Raw genomic sequence first — 19,964 nt, forward strand, 5'->3', positions numbered from 1 at the left:
GAACTCACTCTATAGACCAGGCTGGCCTCAAACTCAGAGATCTGCCTGCCTCTGCCTCCCAAGTGCTGAAGCTTGCTAGACCACCACTCAGTTCATTTGTTGGCCTCCTTCTTTATTCCTTAAAGGCTTAATAACTATGTAATAAAATACATTGAGAGCACATTTATGCCATGTTTCAACACTTACAAGGAACATACATTCGATCTCAGAATACCTGTGATTCTAGTGACTGAAGTAGCTGGATCACTGCTGCATGGCCTGGAAACAAAGCGGACACGCGCGTCCCCTGCTGCAAGTTCAACGAACTGCAGCCTAGCCGAAGCCCAACCGCTCTTCGGCTGCTTCTCCAGAGTTTTCAAAAGAAGTAGCATGGCCTGCGAGTGCGCACGGCTTTCTGGGAAATGTAAGCAGACGTTCGAGTTAGAACTACAAATCCCGGCACGCACCGCAACGGAGCCCCTAGTTGAGAGGTGTTTTTGAGATACTGACTCTTGTCAGTGCTTTTAAACAATGCCTTATAAACTTGGCTCACTGTTTAAAGAGGCGTTGAGGAAACACGATAGCTCCCTCGACGCTGATGCACAAGTAGACTCTTGCACAGCTTCCTCAGTGTGACGAATCTGCGGCTGTCGTCACTCTGGCTGGACTCCTAGATAAGCGTGTGGAATCGGCGGTGGGAAATACGACGTGAAAGGTACTAGAGCTCCTACGATCATGGCGGCTACCGCCCCCAAAGCCGGGGCTTCAGCTGAGGCGGCGGGTTCCGCCGAAGCTCCGTTGCAGTACAGCCTTCTTCTTCAGTACCTGGTGGGCGACAAACGTCAGCCCCGACTTCTGGAGCCTGGCATCCTGGGCGGGATCCCGAGTCCTGCCAAGAGCGAGGAGCAGAAGATGATCGAGAGGGCAATGGAAAGTTGCGCGTTCAAGGCTGTGCTGGCCTGCGTAGGAGGTGAGACGAGGCTCCTGGGGCCCTTGGGAGGCTGAGGGCTTGGAGAGCCTTAGGGTTCCTTGCTAAGACAACGCGCCTGGGAGGCAAGGAACCTGTGGGTGTCGACCTTGATTGCACCCGGACTGGCTCCTTGAACCCGGAGATCCCTCTCTTGACCCTGGGGTTTAACATTCAGTCAGGTTATGCAGGATCTTAAGTAGTTGCTTTCTTTCTTTCTTTCGTTTGTTCTTTCATTCCTTCCTTCCTTCATTCACTCATTCAATAAGTTGTTACTATGTAATCGTCATGTGCCAGGCAGTGGGAATATGAATGAAAGCGACAGGAGCCCTGAAGGTCTACTATTAGGATCCAGAGAGAAGAATGCTGTAGACACATAGGGAGTTGCAAATGCAAAGGTTCTCAAGGCAGAGGTTTGGAGCTTGGAGATTATTGCTGGGTGGTGGTGGCCCAGGCCTTTAACCCAGCACGGGGTGGGGGGGTGTAAGGGGGGAGGAGGCGCAGGGAGACAGAGACACAGAGACACAGAGCTACATAGAGACACCCTGTCTCAAAATAAAACAGAAAACAATGAATGCCGGTGTGATTAGACAGTCGGGGTGGTTCAGGGATGGACATTAACAACCCCCACCAACACACACACACAAATTAACCTTTTGAGGATTTGAGAATGTACAGCATACTTATAATGTGCAAGGTGAAAAGATTAGGTATATTTGTATATGAGTTTTAAATATCATTAAGAGTGAAAACCATTTTAAAAATTCTAATAGCGGGGACTGGGGAGATGGCTCAGCGGTTAAGAGCACTGACTGCTCTTCCAGAGCTCCTGGGTTCAGTTCCCAGCAACTGCATGGTGGCTCACAACCAGCAGTAATGAGATCTGATGCCCTCTTCTGGGGTGTCTGAAGACAGCTACAGTGTACCTACATATAATAAATAAATAAATCTTTGCAGGGCTGGAGTGAGTGGGGCTGGAGAGAGAAGAAAAAGTGTTTGAAGACAGCTACAGTGTACTTACATATAATAAATAAATCTTTAAAAAAATTCTAATAGCATGAATTCAAATCTTAAAAAGCAGGGAGGAAGAGGCAGTCAGATCTCAGAGTTCCAGATCAGCCTTGTTTATATAGTGAATTCCAGGATAGCCGGAGCTACCCAATAGAGACACTAACTCAAAAATCAAAACAAATAAGCAAGCAAAAAAACCCTAGACAACCAAACCAAACAATTTTTTTTTTTAAATGTTGTAGAAAGAAGAGAGAGTTTAGGAGCTATAGTGATTGGGAAGCAAGAAATTCTAGGAGAGGAGGTATCTAGCTTCATTGAGCTTCCATTGATCTGGAGGTGATCATCTTGGGAAGACATCATACAGAAATGGCGGGGGAGAAAGCTCAGTTGGTAAACTGCTTGTCATGCAAACATGAAGGGCTGAGTTCAGTTCCCAGCATCTATGTAAAAAAGCCAGGTATGGCTTGGTAAGGTGACCAAGGTCTCTAAGCCCAGCACTGGAGTGGAAGAGGCAGGTGAATGAATCTCTGAGTTTGAGGCCTGCCTGGTCTGCATATTGAGTTCCAGGACAGCCAGGGCTGTTACACACACAGAGAACCTGTCTTGAAAAAAAAACAAAAACAAACAACAACAAAAAGAAATTGGTGGATAGTTCCTGAGGAATGACACCCCAGGACTGACGTGGCCTACACCTGCATACACACAAAGAATTATCCAAGGCTCAGGCAAGTCATTTGTTGACAGTAACAGAAGATCCCACATTTCATAGTCACATGACTTTGGAGGCAGTTACTTAACCTCTCCAAGGTTTGGTTTAGAGAAGCCAGCTGGATGGCAGTTGCACACACCTTTAATTCAGGCACTTGGAAGGCAGAGGCAGATGCATCTCTTGAGTTACCAGTTCTACAATAGCAGAATTCCAGGCCAGCCAGCATTACATGGTGAGGCCCTGTAACAAACAAAAAAGCCAGAAAGGGGAGATAATAACATCTACCTCACAAGTTATTGTGAAAAATAAGGGAGTATTCCAGAATATCTGGGGCATGATACTGACTGAGTGACTATGACTGTTTTCATGGTCAAGGGATGCTATACAGCGTTGGTAACTGAAAGCTGAAAGGAGGAAGAAGTCCTAGAGGAGTTGGGGAGAGACTCCGACCGTGGACTGTGGGGGAAGCAGGATTGGGATGGAGACCATCTTCAGCTACCATCCCGAAATGGTAACCCAGGGACTGTGCAAAAGAATGCGTGTCTCTGCTTGCCTCTAGGCTTTGTCTTGGGAGGTGCATTTGGCATCTTTACCGCTGGCATCGACACCAACGTAGGCTTTGACCCCAAGGACCCTTACCGGACACCAACTGCAAAAGAAGTCCTGAAAGACATGGGACAGAGAGGAATGTCCTATGCCAAAAACTTTGCCATTGTGGGCGCCATGTTTTCATGTACTGAGTGTCTGGTAGAGTCTGTAAGTGCATCTTTCCGTTGCTGTTGTACACTTTTTAATTATCTTTTTTAAAAAATCAGGTTAAAAACATTTTTTGAGCCGGGCGGTGGTGGCGCACGCCTTTAATCCCAGCACTTGGGAGGCAGAGGCAGGCGGATTTCTGAGTTCGAGGCCAGCCTGGTCTACAGAGTGAGTTACAGAGTGAGTTCGAGGACAGCCAGGGCTACACGGAGAAATCCTGTCTCGAAAAACAAAACAAAACAAAAAAAAACCATTTTTTGTGTGTACGAATGTTTTGCCTGCATGCATGTATGTGCACCACTTGTACGCCTGAGGCGTGAGAAGGCCAGAGGAGGGTATCTAGTCTTTTAGGACTGGAGCACAGGCAGTTGTTAGCTGCCGTGTAAGTCTAGAGAATTGAGCCAGGGTCTTTCTGGAAGAGAAGCCAGTGCTCTTAACTACCAAGCCATCTCTCCAACCACACACACTCTCTTTTTGAGACAGGGTCTCACAGCGTAACCCTGGATGGCCTGGAACTCACTATATATACCAGGTAGGCCTAGAACTCAGAGAGATCCACCTGTCTCTGTCTCCTGAGTACAGGGATTAAAGGCATGTGCCACCACGCCCAGCCATGGCACAACTTTTAAAAGAGCAGTCAGTGTTCTCAGTGTTCCTTCAAAATGCAGATCAGAAATGTCAAGCCTTCGATGTCTGTTTGCAGCTTCAGCACTCAGGAACTGAGGCAGAGGATCATGGGATCTGGGCCAGGGTGGGCTAGATAGGAAGACTCTCCCTCAACATAGACATTTAAAAATGTCTAATTTTGGTATTGTTCATCCAAAAAATAGTCCCTAATGTGAACTTTTTACATGTTTATAATTCAGGTTTTGCACTTTGTAAAATATCTTCTGTAGGCAAGTGTTTTTTGTTTTGTTTCTTATTTATTTGGTACTGGAGATTGAACTTGGGGCTTTATGCATAGTAGGCAAGTGCTCGACCACTGGACCACATCCCCAATCCAGGTAACTGTAATTAATGATTTAAGATTATACTGGAGAACGTATAAAATTTTACTTCCCAAATGCTAGACTTGGCTTCAGCTCTCTGGTGCCCCCTGCAGGGACCATGTATAAGCACATACACATTTTAGGAATGGCCCCTTTGAAATCAAGGTTTGAGTAGGACTAAAGTGGGCAGCGGGGAGGCTATGTTTTCTTCCTCAGTCTTGCCTGGCTCGGTTCCCTGGCTCTAAGCAGCATTTCTCCACCCACAGTACCGGGGAAAGTCGGACTGGAAGAACAGTGTCATCAGCGGCTGCATCACTGGCGGAGCCATTGGCTTCAGAGGTTAGTAAACAGCTCTCGAGTGGTTTTCTTTTGTGGTCTGGGACAACGTGGTGATGTTGACATTTCCCAACATGAGTGTTCTAAGGATGCTTGATATTCTTCCCTCTGACAAATAAATCCCGGCTGCTTCTGTGCAAACTCCGTTCTGGAAACTTGCTAGTATCTCCATCCATGCTAGGCTCCCTCATCCTTGCTTGGCCTCTAGAGATTTTGGACCACATAAAATCTTTTTTTTTTTTTTTTTAAGAAAACTTTATTTTATATGGGTGCTTTGCCTGTATATATGTCAGTGTGTGGAATGGAGTCAAGTGCACTTGGCCAGATGCTCATGGCAGCTTCAGATCAGACAACTAAAAGTGTCTCCTGCTGTGTCAGAAGCCCCCTGGGGTGGGAAATTACCAGTACTTAACCGGAGAGCCAGATCTTCCCACACTTTCAGACTCTGCTGGCATTTGTTACGTAGCGTTTGGAGTGTCTGAACAGCTTTGTTTCTTAATTTTATAGAGTTGTCGGGGGTGTTGTTTGTTTTACAGTTCTGAGGACCAGACCCAGGTCCTTGTAAACACTAAGCATGAGTTCTTTTTTTTTGTTTTTTTTTTTTTTTTTTTTTTTTTTTTTTTTTTTTTTCGAGACAGGGTTTCTCTGTGTAGCCCTAGCTGTCCTCGAACTCACTCTGTAGACCAGGCTAGCCTCGAACTCAGAAATCCACCTGCCTCTGCCTCCCAAATGCTGGGATTAAAGGCGTGCGCCACCAGCGCCCGGCAAGCATGAGTTCTAATACTGAGCTACAGCTACAGCCTCAGCCTGGTTTTAATTTTGTATATGATTCTTAATAGCTGTGTCTTTCTGTCATTGGGGACTCTTAGATTTCTATTAATTGAAACCTGACAGCACACTGCAATTGTTGGCCTACATGTAAGCCTAGTGCTCTGGAGAAGTCAAGAGACCTTGTCTCAAAAAAATCAATGCAGCAGGTTGGAGAGGTGGTTCAGCCCAGAGGTTAAGAGCATGTACTATTCTTACAGAGTTAGTTCCCAGAACCCCTCACAGCTACCTGTAACTGCAGCTTCAGAGGACCTAAAACCCTTTTCTGACCTCCTCAGGCACCCATGTACACACACATACACATAAAAAAATGCGCAGTGGTGGTGCACGCCTTTGCTCCCACACTCGGAAGGCAGAGTCAAGCAGATGTCTGTGAGTTTTGAGGCCAGCCTGGTCTACAGAGTGAGTTCTAGGACAGCCAGGGCTACACAGAGAAACCCTATCTCAAATAACAAAAGAAAAACAAAAAACAATATAAATAAGAAAGGAGGTCAGGACAGAAGAAAGCTCAGTGCAGTCATCCTAGAAGTGCTAGGGTATCAGCTAGATACAAGCCATCCCCACCCTGTCCCTGCTCAAGGGTGTAGCACTGGCCCCAACACTTGGATGCTCCTAGAAGCAGTATGTATTGTTGGGCCACTCTCCATCACTCACAGCTTGACTTACCCAGAGCAAAGCCTCTCATCTTCTGAGAGTCAGTGATTTGCTGTCATTAAAGCTGCACTGGCTCCTCACAGCCATGTTTGGTTGGCAGAGAGGCTTCTGTTTTGGTCTTCCATAGTGTAGCTTCCTCAGGGCTATGAGCTCAGCGCTCCCACCCCCACCCCCCAGGATTGCTTTGATCACCTTCCCAGGAATTTATTCCATAAACAGATCAGGGTATAAGGCCATATGCTTTCATTTGATTCCAAGGACTTCTTCCCTTACCACTTTCTGACTAAAGGGCTAGTTCCATATGACTGGAAATTAACTGTTTGGAATGAGAAAAGCTAAACAAATGTATAGTTAGATGAAGCACACTGGATTGGGTGGGATATGTTGCTTCATTGAGATCTTTTTTTTTTATGATTTAATTTTATTTAGTGCGCATTAGTGTTTTGTCTGCATGTATGTCTATGTGAGGGTGCCAGATATCCTGGAACTGGACCTACGGACAATTGTGAACTGCCATGTAGGTGCTGAGTATTGAACCCATGTCCTTGGGAAGAGTAGCCAGCACTCTTACCTGCTTGAGCCATCTCTCCAGAATCACTTCATTGAAATCTTAACGAGGCATTATAATTTGGACTATTTAATATGGTTCAATTGGCTTCTTTGCATCTGTGATACAAACTTACAAGTACAGTCCCAACCCAGCACCCTTACAGTGGTAACTCTGTGTTTTCTTTTGCAGCTGGAGTAAAGGCCGGGGCCATAGGTTGTGGAGGTTTTGCTGCTTTCTCTGCAGCAATCGATTATTACCTACGGTGAAAGAAATAGCCTGAAAGGAAGGAGGACGCCAGCCACCTTCAGAGCTGTTCCTTGGAGCAGTTTCTACACACTTGGCATTGCTTCCGGAGTGAACCAATTATTTCCTTCTACAGTTGGTCGTGTGAAGGACCCACCTCGCTGTTCTTTCTCTCCAGCCATTGGAGCAACCATACTTTCTCCTTCTGAATCCCAACCAGGCTTTTCAGGGGAGATGGTATGCGGTAAACAGATCAGGAGGCAGTGTGTGAACTGATACGCATTAAGCTCGAACCAGGCTCAGTTCTGACCTTGCTCAGCTCTCCAGCTTTGAATAGGGAGGTGGCAGTGCTTGCCCACGGCCAGGAAGCTCTTCTTCCTTCAAACTGTGTGCAAGTATCTATTGTGAGTCCCAGGGCAGGGCAAAGTAAACTTACGCCATCGAGGCAATCATGTAATTTTAGTTAGTATTTTTGCTGTCCTTGTTAAAAATATGTATATGGGAGCTGGTGAGATGGCTCAACAGTTAATAGCACTGGCTGCTATACCAGAGGTCCCAGGTTTGGTTCCCAGCACCTACATTGTGGTTTACAACCATCTGTAACTCTAGTTCCAGAGATCTAAGGTCCTCTTCTGGCCTTTGAAGGCACCAGGCACCTGAGTAGTACATAGACATATATAATGCAGGCAAAAATACCCAATTTTTAAAAAAATATTTATTTATTATTATAAATGAGTACACAGAAGAGGGTGTCAGATTTCATTATGGGTGGTTGTGAGCCACCATATGGTTGCTGGGATTTGAACTCACGACCTTCAGAAGAGCAGTCAGTGCTCTTTCCCCGCTGAGCCATCTCACCAGCCCCCAAATTATTTTTTTTAAAGCATATGTACTGTTATAAGAAGCTAGTTTTTCAGATTTCACACCTCTGACAAAAGATGCCAGCTGGCCCAAAGAGTGACACGTCCAATGGAAAGATTAGGAAACCTCTAGGGAACTCTGGAAGCTGTATCTTTGTTACCACAGTCATTCCACCAGCTAGGCCTCTCCATAGAAAGTCTAGCCAATGTTCCTGGATGTATCACCACACGCTGCCGGTAACTCTTCACCTCCTCAAAGGCATTGGGTTAGCTGATGGCCATGCCTACAGCTTACTGAATGAACCCTTGGTCTCCGGCCCCAGCCCAGGTCTGAAAGGTCTGTGGTCATCCTGCCAGCTGAGTCATACTGTAGCTACTGGCCCAGATCAGATGGCAAAGGCCTGTTTATCACCACCCTGTTCTCCATTAAGCTTTTCTTTGGCTTTTGGTGGTTTGATTTTTGTTGTTGTTGTTGTTGTTGTTCAACAGTTCAGCCTCATTATACCACAGCAGAAAACGAGCCTTTTATGTTTGGGCTGTGCCACTGAACTGTTTACTGTAGTGTGTGGGTGAAGGTGGAACTAATGGGCTTCAGTCCTTACCTCATGTCAGTGGTGTAGGAGGCTCCGCCAAGGCCTGTAACTGGCTGCCTTCAGCCAGCATTCAGTCTTTACCCCTGTTATATAGTAACCCTTCCACCTTTGCTTTGCTTGCTTCCTCATCTTCACTCAACCTTAAGCAGAATTCAAAGACTAAACTTCAACATTAGTCATCTGGGTGTGTATTTGTATGTGAATAATGATATCAGATCCACAGTAACACCTTTTGCTGTCTCCTTAGAACGGGTGTGAGTTAGTGCACAGGGCTCGTGCTCTTTGCTGAATCCTTTTCATTCGTTTGCCGAGGGAAGAATCCAAGGCTCTATGCATGCTTAGGCAAATACTCAATTAGTCAGTCTCCCAGCTTCTAATCTGCAGTGAATTAATTCTGTATGATGCCTGGCCTTATTTCATAAGCACAAGGCTTCACTGGAGCCTACCCCAGAGCTCTGGAAACAAGCTTAGGAGTGCATCCTGTACTGTCTGTAAATCCTTCACCTAGGAACACTGTGCTGAAGGATGGACTCTACCTGGGACCCGTCAAAGTGCTCAGGTGCCTGAGGTCTTCTACCAGCTGCTCTTTCACATGAGCCCCAGTGCAAGCATCATAACTACCTTGGCAAAGAGGAACATCAGCTGTCAGTAGCCATCAGTTGAACAAGCCAAGCCTTGTCCACGTGGACCTTTCAATCAAGAGGAGATGAATAGCTTCCTGTTTTAGATGGCTGGGGGTCAGTATGAGCTCATAAACCAAACAGCAATTTGCAGACACATCTGTTCCTGATCTCTAGAATAAACAGTGTCCAATGGCTTCAGCTGGTGTAGTCCCACACAAACCCTATTGGGTCTCCTAGAGGAGTGTGGGCTCTTGGTAGGGAGAGTGCAGGTCTCTGACAGGCAACTTCACCTGAAGGCTGCCGTAAGAGAGCCATGCTAATTTTGAGGGAAACGTAAGTAAAGGCCAGTGGGCTACCTCTGTCATCTTTTCCAGGCACACTGGTGACCAGGCCCATAGTGAGTATCTCATGAAGTGAACGACTGCAATGACTTAGAAATGCATACCGAGAGAGAAGGCAGCCTTCTCCCTCAACTGCCACAAAGAAAGGAGGTGCAAGGTTAGACAGATAAACAGGTTCCTGGAAACACATCTGGGTGCAGCTGGAAGGACTTAAATATTTAGATTGGTGGTCTTTCCTGGACTACTGAGAACACAAACAACCACACCACAGGGCTGAGTTTTGTGCAAATGTTGAGGCTTTGCAATTTTTTTATTAACATTTCCCTCTCACATGGTTTACATCAATTTATAATAATCTACATAAGTTTAAACAGAACAAAGACAAAAAAATATATCCATACCAACTTATTGGGAGTTCCATCCTACCTCATCAGCAAAAGCTGGCAGCCCTCAGTTGTTGCCCAAGCAAGTACAGGGATACCTGGATTCCTGGACCCTGTATCCTGGTGCCCTGCTGGCAGTGAGGGGGTTCTGGGCTGCACGGCCCCTGTCTCAGAAGAACCACCAGATACTTCCTTGGTGCACCTCAGTTCAGGTGTGAACCTATGTCCAGACTTTGGGTGGAATTTATAAATAACAGGAACTTTCACTAGTTGTCAGCTCCTCCGGCTCCCCTGCTGTTACACTGCCTAAGCAAGCTGGGGCTGCAGCAGCTGATGCCGAGCAACCTATGCCTCTGTTCTAAAGAGGCAGGAGGCACTGTGCTGAGCTGCAGCCAGTTCCAGCCAAGCTTTGACAATTTGTTACTGTCAATCCTTTGGAAGCAAGAACGCCACATGCCAGCACCTGAGCGCCAAGACAGTGGCAGATGTAATCTTTACACGTATGGCGTTTTCTTTCACCTGTTTGAGACAGCAAGGCTCCTTGTTAAACTGCTAGTAGGCAGCTGGGAAGCTGGCATTCCATCCTCCCGCATAAGCAAACTGTACCGTTCTGTCAAAGGCAATAGGTATGAACAGGACCAGAAGCGCCCAACTTAACCTCACCTAGCAAACAACAGCTTGGGGGCCAGCAAACCCTTGTTTAGACTTAGCCCTGAGCACACACAATGAGAGCTGGTCTCCCCAATCCTGAGGGCCAAGAATGAATTCTGCCACCATACAGAAGATACAGGAAGCTGTCTGGTAGTTAGTTCAAGCCTCTATGACCGGAGCACCTTTCTTTCCCTGCTAATTGCCACAGGCTGGTAGCGCCTACTCAGACTGGAAACAGTGCTTTGGGAGTAAAACTCCTTTTTAGTACCAAGCCACAGGTCACAGAGCTGGGAATGGCACCTGCTGTGTAGCCCCAGCAGAATTCATCCGCAAGAGAGGCAGCCTACCCCACAATTCCTTGTATACTTGGGATTGCCCACAGGCCTGAATTTAGAAGCCAGGGTAGAAGCATTCCAACTGGGTTCTATCTGCTGTTCCTAGGCTCTGGAGCATACATGGCGATGTGGCTGCCCCGTGGCAGTGCTTGGCTGTTGAGAGTGTAAAATCTAAGGCAAAAGTACCACGAGGTATGTGTGGTTCCAGGTTCCAGGACAGAGCCTGTTTTCACCTGGACACCTTATTCAGCCACAGAAGCTGCCCTCCAGGAGACTGAATACTAGGAGGCCTCTGCAGGTCCTTACAGTGAAGACTGGCTTCCCTTGACTTGCCACTGCTGGCTCCTCCACTCGTCTTGTTTCTTCACAGCCTGGTGCCCACCAAACCCTTCAGATGCCATCCTGACTTCTCTCAATGGCAGGACACTTGTGGGTCATTACACTCAAAGAAAACAGAACACCAGGGGAAAGGAACAGAAAATTCAGCAATAGAAGAAAACAGTTGAAGATGCCGTACTGGTAGGCAGGAGATAGAACAGACAAACCCCAGAAATGGCAATTCTCAAATAGAACATTCCAGAAATGAGCTCTCCAAGCTCTGTGCTGAGGATTAGTGTGTGTCTGTCTCCTTGTTCAACATTTGCACAGACAGCAAGGAAAGCAGATGTGCTTCCACATGTGGAGAGCAAGGAGGCCAAGGGCAGCACATCACACAGGCCAGCACTGCCCAGGGCCCCTGCAGAACTTTGCAGTGATGGAGCAAAAGCCCATGCTGCACATGCATGCAGCAGGCTGGGAGGTGGAGAGGGCAGACACTGCAGGGAGGCTGCAATCTGGGAGTAGGGCCAGGAGAGGAAAAGCTGGCAGCAGTTACACAGTGCAAAGTAAAAGTCCTTGGACTGGACTCAGGCAGAAAGTGAGTGTTGGGAGAAATGAAAGAACAAAGCAAGCTGTCTGTGCCCACACCAGCTCGGCCACTACCTTTTCTGCAATGACAAATATACATAAAACAATTCCTGGACAGCACGGAGCATCAGACACACTCAGGTATGGAAGATAGGAGCTGGGGTGTGGTGAGGAGGTGGGGGCTGGTCAGCTGGCTTTGTACAAGGTGGCACAAAAGATGCACATGTTCCAGTTCTTGGAAGGTGGCTTCCCTTGGACTCTGGAGTGCTAGGCTGGGGAGTTTCTGTTGCAGTCTTTCAAGTCTATGTTGGGCCCCGGCTGGAGGGCTGGCTCTGGCCACCCCCACAGCTGCCCACCCCAGGCTACACGTCTGTGGAGAAGTACAGTGTGTTCCGCTTCAGTTCTGCGAAGGAAATGGGGGGGTGCTGCAGGTAGTAGAGGAGGACCTGGACCTGTGAAGAGAGAGGGAGACCCGTGTCACTCCCCAGACTCTGGCTTCTTCCCCTTTCCATGAAGCCCAGATCCCTTTGCTCATTTACAGCACTAGAGGGTGCTGCAGGGTCAAGGGTCAGGAAGCCACTTGTCTAAGTCAAAAGCTTTCAGCACGGGCCTGAGATGAGTGTGAGACTCTGGACCCTGAAAGCAACCCCGGGGCTTTCACACACGAGGTCAATATCCAGCCCCCAGTTTTCTGTCCCTGAGACTGAAGCACTCGGGAAAGCCGCTAGCACCCGGGGCAGACATTCTCCAACCCTGCCTTGAGCAGGAAGGGTGCGGCAGCCAAGGGCTCGGGAATCCTATATACCACCAAATGAGCTGCCTAGGAGGGGAGGTGGGGCCTCCGAACTGTCCAAAGGCCTACAGAGTGCCCGCAGTACCTGGGCCATGACATCATGGGACCAGATGTCTGCAGCTGATGTGAGATGTGCTTTGCTCTCCACTTCTGAGGGTCTCAGTAACGTGGGGCCAAACACCGTGGCAAGGTTGTGAAGCGACATCTTGTTGATGGGCTCCTTGTCAGCAACCCTGAAAGAAAGGAAGGGGAGCAGAGTCCTCAGCAGCCCCAGGAGGGCAGGAGCTCCCTCAGGGACATCAAAGCAGACACCTAGCCTCCCTTCCAATAGGGGGACAGACATTAGGCTAAGGGACTGAAGTCGCAGCTGCGTCCCAGTAAACTGCTGTAACACACTCCTAGTTCCTAAGCTACGTGCCAAGCTGATGGAAAACTTCCAAGCCTAAGGACTAACAACTACCAATGGCATCCCTCTTGGCTTAGATTAAAACCTACAATAAGATGGAGACTACTACAGCTCTAAGAGCTCTCCCTGTAATACTGTATGTTGTCAGTCATTCTGAGGTATCATTATCATCCCTTCTGTAGAGGTGAGGAAACCAAGTAAGAGGTCTAGTGACATCCTCACAGTCACACAGCTAATAGGTACCAGAGCTGGTTTCTGAACGATGAGCAGTTTCCCCAGGAGCCACTCTTTTTTTGCTTTTTCTCCAGAGCCCAACAGTAGTACAGTTATGGGAAATCGGCAGTGGAGAGGGCAGAGCAGGAAGGACCTGCTGCTCAGAGGCAGCTGCTAGCTGAGCCTACAGTTGTGCAGGCTGTGTTGTAGCAGGAGCAGCCTAGACCACGGGCAAGTCTGGAGGCTGAATTCCCCATTGTCTCTGAAGGACCTGCTCATGGGCCTGCTCTGACTCTTTCCAGATCTCCCCTTGTATTATGTTGGTATGTCCTGAGTGACAGTGGAAACTGCTGTCTGTGGCTACTGTTAAGGAAGGCTCAGTATCACCAAACACACCAAGAAATTCTGGACCTCCCCGACTCCATACTAGGAAATGTTTCTGGAGCCTCTATACACACAATTTCCTGGGTAGGGCCTCTCATCCTATTTTCCAATATGACTCCCACCCTCTGGGTAGGAGTCACAAATGTGCCTGCTGACTGCTTTGGAAACAGGCAAACATAGTGCCAGCAGACAGCTGTGCAGCTGGCTAGCCCCTACAATTCGAGGGCTCGTGTGCGTACACACACATACACACGAGAACCCAGATGTACACACACACACACACACACACACACACACACACACACACACACACACGAGAACCCAGATGTGGGCCAAGTGCCCAGGATGGAAACCTAATGAATTTTCCCTTCCCTTTCCTCCTCAGCATGTCCTCTCACAATGTTCACCAAACTAGGTTGGGAACTGGTTGGGACTTTGGTGCTAGCCAAACCAGAGGGAGGGACATTGCCTCATGTTGGGAAAAACAAGGCACGAGTGCCAGCCGTGACTAGGTCCCCACTGGCCCTCCAGAGCCTGGCCTGTCTGAACCACAGCCAGCGCCCAGATGAGGGGATGAGCTCAGAGGCACTGATCCAAGGTAGCAAGTGGATTCAAGGAACACCAAGTGACCTCCTTCCAACTGGTGTCTGTAATTTGTCCTGGGCTAAGAAGTGAGTGATGAGGGCAGGCTGGTACTAAGTTCAGTCCTAAACAGTGATGTCAGCTTACCAGCGCTGGTTTGCCCTGACCATAGGAAGGGCAAGGGAAAGTGAGAAGGGTCTTAGTTTAGGACTTGGAAGATGTAGGTATTAAGTACAATTTTACTGCTAAGCCAAGCAAGTCCCTGTTTGGGACCAACACTTAGTAGGCTTCAAATTATTAACTGACTCATAATGAACACATCAGGTAATGTAACAACCCGGGACACATCCACAGGTAATGGAATAAAGCAATCTTTTTGTCTGGAGCACATCCTTCTGCTGCCCTTTTTATTTCACTTAAAAAAATGCTACACTGGGCTAGCATGATGGCTCAGTGGCTAAAGGTCCTTGCTGCCACTTCGGACACCCTGAGTCCAGCCCTCAGAAGCTACATAATAGAAAGAGCCGACTTCTATAAGATGTCCACATGCAAGCCACACATACATACACACGTGCACACAATAAATAAATGTAAACAAAACAAAAAGCTACACTAACTAAATGGCTGCTTTTGGGACCCAGATTAAACCCATCTGAGGTTCTTTGGTTCACCCCACCATTCTATGAAGGTCTCCTTATGTTTCCCAAGCTAGTTTTTGATTGTTCAAGCAATCTCCCTGCTTCAGCATCCTGACCACAGGCATGTGCTATGGTACCATGGCCAATTATTTTATGCTGTAATTAGGAGCCAGTTTCCCAACAACAAAGTGTGAGCTCAGGACAGGGAGAAACAACTGCTCAGGCTGCTGTGGGTGGCCTAACATAGGCCAGTACCCAGGAGGTGGGGCTGAGACAATGGGTCTGGTGGGACAGGCAGCTGCTCTGGGCTGGGCCCTGCCTCTCCTCCTTACCTTTTCAAGTGTTCCAGCAGGAAAAGGAAGGTGATGAGGTTGGGGTCGGGCAGGGAGCGGAGTAGGTGCATCATGCAGTTCTCCTTGGCAGCAGGGTCTGACAGGGCTGCAAGAGGAGAAAGGGCTAGGACAGGGCCTGCCTGGAAGGCCAGAAGCCTGGATCACAGAGAGAAGGCCTGACCTGTGTGTGGCTTGTCAGCATGGGTTCCCCTAGGATGCCCACCATGACTCATTAACACAGCTAGAAGGTAGGCTGAGGGAGCAGCCTCTTCCTTCCCTTCTCACTGGCCATTACCCCAGTCCACCCGAGCCACACCCTATACTAGTTTAGTCCACTAGTTGCACATTATTACTAGGGGTGGGGATGTTTTCTGTCAAACAGCTCTGAAGCTGGTGCCTAGACTGAACAGTCTTCCCTGGGCTGCACGTTCTCCACAGGGTCTGAAGTCTTATCTGCCTCAGGAGAAGATGGAAGCACTGTGCCAGGCCTGGAAGTGGCCCCTGAAGGTGGTCACAGGAGCTCTACTGGCTAGTACCTGGGCAATAAGGAGAGCTACTTAGTGGCTCAGGACAGCTGTCCCCAGTATACTACAGCTTAAACCAGCTTCCTCTCTGGCCCTAGGCCCTGCCAGCTCAGGGCCTTCTTCCATAAATGTCTGTGTTTCCAGGAAGCAGATCAGTGTGAAAGGGAGAGTCACAAAAGGGACACACGGGCAGAGGAACAGGTAAAAAGGGCCCAGCCTGAGCAGGCTGCACCTCATCCTCAGGTCCTTCGGTCACAAGAACGAGACTACTCTGAACAAGCCACTGGCAGGAATGCCTGCAGGCATTCTTCCCGGTCTTTCATTTTACCAGTCTGGGAGACTCAGCCCAACCAACCCTCAGGACAGCAGAAGCCTCACCAATGCCCTCCATGAAGGCTGGGTAAAGTCGGTCTGTAAGGAGAGGCTCAGGCAGCTCCCGAAAGTAGAGCTTGAGGGTACCAGCGATGGCGTTGATGTCCATGTCGCTCAGCATCAGTAGGATGTCCTTGTTATCTGTACAGGAGGGGGTAAGATCAGAGGCTACACTGACCTCTGAGATATCTCAGTGGCAGCCCTCAGATCTGTCCCTCAAACCTCTTCCCACTGTACTCCTTTGCCTCTCCCTAGGAAGGTAGGGCATAGATGGTGCCCACAAGCTCTGTGATATGTCAGTGCAGTGATATCTGTGGGGAAGGGCAGCAAGGGACAGGCTAGGGTCTATCTGCTGTGACTTCTCAGAAGAGAGGAGGGATATAACTCTGAGTTATGTACCAGAGCGATATCCACAGCACATAGCACACACCTAGTTACATGTTCTGGGGAGCCAGCCATATATCGTCATGCTCTCAGCCCCTAGCCTATCCTTACCCTACCTGGACTCATGGCTGCCTGACTAGTTCAAGCATCCTGAGTACTGGATATACTATCAGTGCCTTAGCCCAACCCAGTCTGATGGAAAAGAGGAAATTGAGGGCGAGGACCCACCATAGAAGAGACCTGCCACATGGTAATAGGGCCTGAAGACAGCTGGGAGGGAGGAGTCTGAGCCAGCAATATATACTCTGGAGTCAAAAGACCTCAATTTAAGTTCAGGTACAAAAACATACAAGTTGGGAAACCCAGAACAAGTGACCTGACCTCTATGACCACCATCCTTATTGTATTGTTAAGAAACTTGAGTGAGAGAGACTTTAAGTGACAAGACCCAGAACATGTAACTTGTCAGGGGACTCAGAAACAGCCTCCTTCATGTCACAACAAACTACAAGGCACTGGCCAAGACTTCTCCGCCCTCCACCAGCTGCTCGGGTACCACCCATACCCGCTTCGTCTCCCTACTCACTGGCATCAAAGACAGCCTTCAGGGCCTGGATGTCCGTGGCCACCCCTGATATCCTGTAGATGCCAACCTCCTCGATGCCCCTTTTCTCCACCTCTTCTATGCATTGCCGGACGATGTAGGGCACCTTGGAGCGCTCCCGCCTGCAGGACATGGGGTGCAGAGGAGATGGAGGGAGCTTCTCACACTGGCTGCGCCCTCTAACTCCTCTACAGCATACCTCAGCCTTGGTCAGCTTTAGCCCCTTGGGGTCAGGAGTCAAGGCTAGGAAGGCCCGGGAAGAGGCTATCCTGTTCCTTAGAGCCTGCCTGCTGAGGTATAGCATGGGTGGGAGAAGGTGTAAAGACTGGGAAAAGAACATCCTGTTGGATTGAAATGCTTGAGTGGGGGTAGCTCAGTGGCAGAGCACTTCTGTAACAACTCAGAGACCCTGGGTCCAAGCCCTGGCAATGAAACAAATAAAAATGCTCAAGGGGAAGGGAAAAGCAACAAACAAACAAACAAAAAATGCTAAGCAGCTAATCCACAGGGCCAGGATAGGTCAGAACCTGAGAACAAAGCACCCAAAGGGGCGAGGTGACCTAAAAGGCTGCGGGCCTTTCCCAGCCAGCGACCCTCTGACTCTAGCTTACTGCTGCCAAGCCCAAACGTGGGGCCATAGTCACTGTCACTTCTTGTTTACTACAGGAAACAGACACTCTGGCTTCCCCCTGGGACTGTCCACCATTTCCATGTTAGCCTGCTTATTTCTAAAGTATCCCAGGAGCCATTCCTGGCCTCTAAACTGGCTGCCTGTGGTATTGACTGACTAAGCTGCTGACATGGGCAGGGGGCAGGGGCTGGGAGGTGGGAGGTAGTGGGCATCTAGGGACTGAAGCCACTTAGGTCTCCAAGACAGCACCTACTTGGTCACCACGCTGATCTTCACTCCGAAGACGCCTGTCTGCTTTTTGGACGGGGTCCTCTTCAGGCTCATGTCACGGCTGGTAAATTTCATGGAGAATTCCACTTTGATCTGGTCAGGGGGTTGAGTAGGTACAAATCCCCCAGGGAATGAGTATCATCGAACATATGGTCTCTCTCCCCAAGACTGCAAACAAGGGCTACCCCGAGCTGGCAGGGCTACCCCGAGCTGGCAGGGCTCCGTGCGTGCGCACCTGCGACTGGGATAGGGAAGGATATGGCCAAAGAGAGGAGAACACTGGTCTGAGGGAGGCGCAGGCAGCCTAGCACCCAGGGGAGGATGGCAGGAGGGATGGCATGTGGTTCAGATGTCCTTACCCCATTCATTTCAATCACATCCGTATGCCAGTTCTTGCTTTCCACTGTCTGTGGATCCAGCTGCAGAGACAAGAGAGTCGGGAATGTGAGGGGAGGAGAGATGAGAGGCCAGCTTCTCCTGCGGGTCAGCAGTTGCTTACAAGAAAGGTAAAGAAGCTGGGCAGTGGTGGAGCATGCCTTTAATCCCAGCACTTGGGAGGCAGAGACAGGCAGATTTCTGAGTTTGAGGCCAGCCTGATCTACAGAGTGAGTTCCAGGACAGCCAGGGCTACACAGAGAAACCCTGTTTCGAAACCCCCCCCCCCCTAAAAAAAAGAAAGGTAAAGAGTCAGAAGGCAGAGTCCTACCTAGATGCTCATCCTGAAATCAACTGTGAAAAAGTAGCTGCAGCCACAGGCCCCTTTCCCTAGGGAAGGACCTCTGGTTCCCTGAAGAGGAGGGACACCTTTGATGAGACTCTGTCCATCATACTGTGCTAGCTCCTGACCACCACATAGTCAGATGGGCCTTGTCACCTAATTTCACAGGTGAGCACCATGCACAGCACACACTGGGGGGTAGGGGGTGGATACCAGGGCTTCCTGATTTCCTTAGGGCCTCTAGCCCTTGGCACCTACTAGACAGAAGAAGAATGAGACACTTAAACCATGCTGTGCCCACATCACCGATGTACCCCAGCTGGCCCCCAACCCCAGAACATTTTAAAGTCAACATCTCAACATTTCTACAGCAAGTTTAAGTAGCTGCAAAGATCATTTCCAGAATAATGTAAATATTGACATCGTAAAGTGCTGACATCATTCTTTAAGTATATGCAGTGGAATCTAATTACCATAGTGATTCAACACCCACCATCATCCACTTAAACACAGGAATGAGCTCATCTTTTGAAGTGACAAGGCCCATCTGACAATGTGATAGTCAGGAGGCAGCACAGAGTGATGGGCACAGTGTCTTACAGAAGGTGCCCCTCTTCTTGATCAGAGCCGATTCAAGTCTCCCTTGCCACCTTGATCCTCAGCAAGTCTCCACACCTTCAGGGGCACGTGTGCCTCTAACCAAGCTACTGCTCCCCCCTCCCCCAAAAAAGCTATTATGTGGGTGAGCCCAGGTCCTTCCTGTGTCTGTCACCTCTGATAGGGTCTGGGGCTGTACCTGGCTGGCTCTAGTCCTGCATCCAGTCTACAGAGGTTCAAGCCCTGTGTTTAGCAGTCACTTCCTTGTCCCAGAGGAGGAATGGTATTGAGAATATAAGGGAAATGTAGCAGGGGTAGAACCAAGCACATTCACACATCTTCCTTGGGCAGAGCCTCTGCCCATAGGATGGCCTCCAACAAAGACAGCTGCCAACGTGACTGCTGCCCAGGCCCTCACATTCAGAAGGCTTGAGGCCAAGGATTCTACTTTGTCCCGACAGATGCCCCAACTTTGACCTTAGCTTTCTGAACCTCCCCTCTCTCTCCATGTTTGTCTCCAAAATCCTGGACCTACAGCACAACCCACCCTTTTACAGGTCCTTAACTCCATCTAGACTGCTGGGTACCAGCAGAGACAGGGCCTCTGTCTGCCCTGGCTCTGCCTTCCTGCCTGCCTCCAAGGTGCCTGCCCACACAGAGGTGATCCATACAATCCAGGGATCTCAGCTGCCCTTCCCCAGCTGACTGAGACAGATGCATCCCGTTTTGGAGATTTTTCAGACAGGGTCTTGCTATGTCACCCTGGCTGCCTGGAACTCTCAATCCTCCTACTTCAGCCTCT

The 19,964-nt window shown here is 49.0% G+C and overlaps 2 protein-coding genes across 7 annotated transcripts in view; one reads left to right on the plus strand and one right to left on the minus strand.

The window, feature by feature from the left end:
* Positions 1-468: 468 nt before the first annotated feature.
* On the plus strand, positions 469-9,291 carry Timm22 (translocase of inner mitochondrial membrane 22). The gene is made up of 4 exons (XM_031354156.1): positions 469-949; positions 3,226-3,422; positions 4,678-4,750; positions 6,969-9,291. The coding sequence occupies exons 1-4, from the start codon at positions 715-717 to the stop codon at positions 7,043-7,045; spliced, it is 582 nt and encodes a 193-aa protein (XP_031210016.1). The 5' UTR covers positions 469-714; the 3' UTR covers positions 7,046-9,291.
* Positions 9,292-9,713: 422 nt separating this feature from the next.
* Abr (ABR activator of RhoGEF and GTPase) overlaps positions 9,714-19,964 on the minus strand; it is a 203,665-nt gene continuing 193,414 nt past the window's right edge. For 5 of the 6 annotated variants that reach the window (XM_031354143.1, XM_031354146.1, XM_031354144.1 and 2 more), the window contains 7 exons: positions 18,207-18,266; positions 17,831-17,940; positions 16,929-17,068; positions 15,965-16,099; positions 15,063-15,168; positions 12,593-12,740; positions 9,714-12,166 (listed from right to left, as the gene is read on the minus strand). In XM_031354143.1, the coding sequence (XP_031210003.1) occupies positions 12,077-12,166; positions 12,593-12,740; positions 15,063-15,168; positions 15,965-16,099; positions 16,929-17,068; positions 17,831-17,940; positions 18,207-18,266 (789 nt within the window). In that variant the 3' untranslated portion in view covers positions 9,714-12,076. The remainder of the gene's footprint in view (positions 12,167-12,592; positions 12,741-15,062; positions 15,169-15,964; positions 16,100-16,928; positions 17,069-17,830; positions 17,941-18,206; positions 18,267-19,964) is intronic. The other variant, XM_031354148.1, reaches the window with a different exon arrangement.

Source organism: Mastomys coucha, unplaced genomic scaffold (assembly GCF_008632895.1).
Source record: "Mastomys coucha isolate ucsf_1 unplaced genomic scaffold, UCSF_Mcou_1 pScaffold5, whole genome shotgun sequence".
Lineage (NCBI taxonomy): Eukaryota > Metazoa > Chordata > Mammalia > Rodentia > Muridae > Mastomys > Mastomys coucha.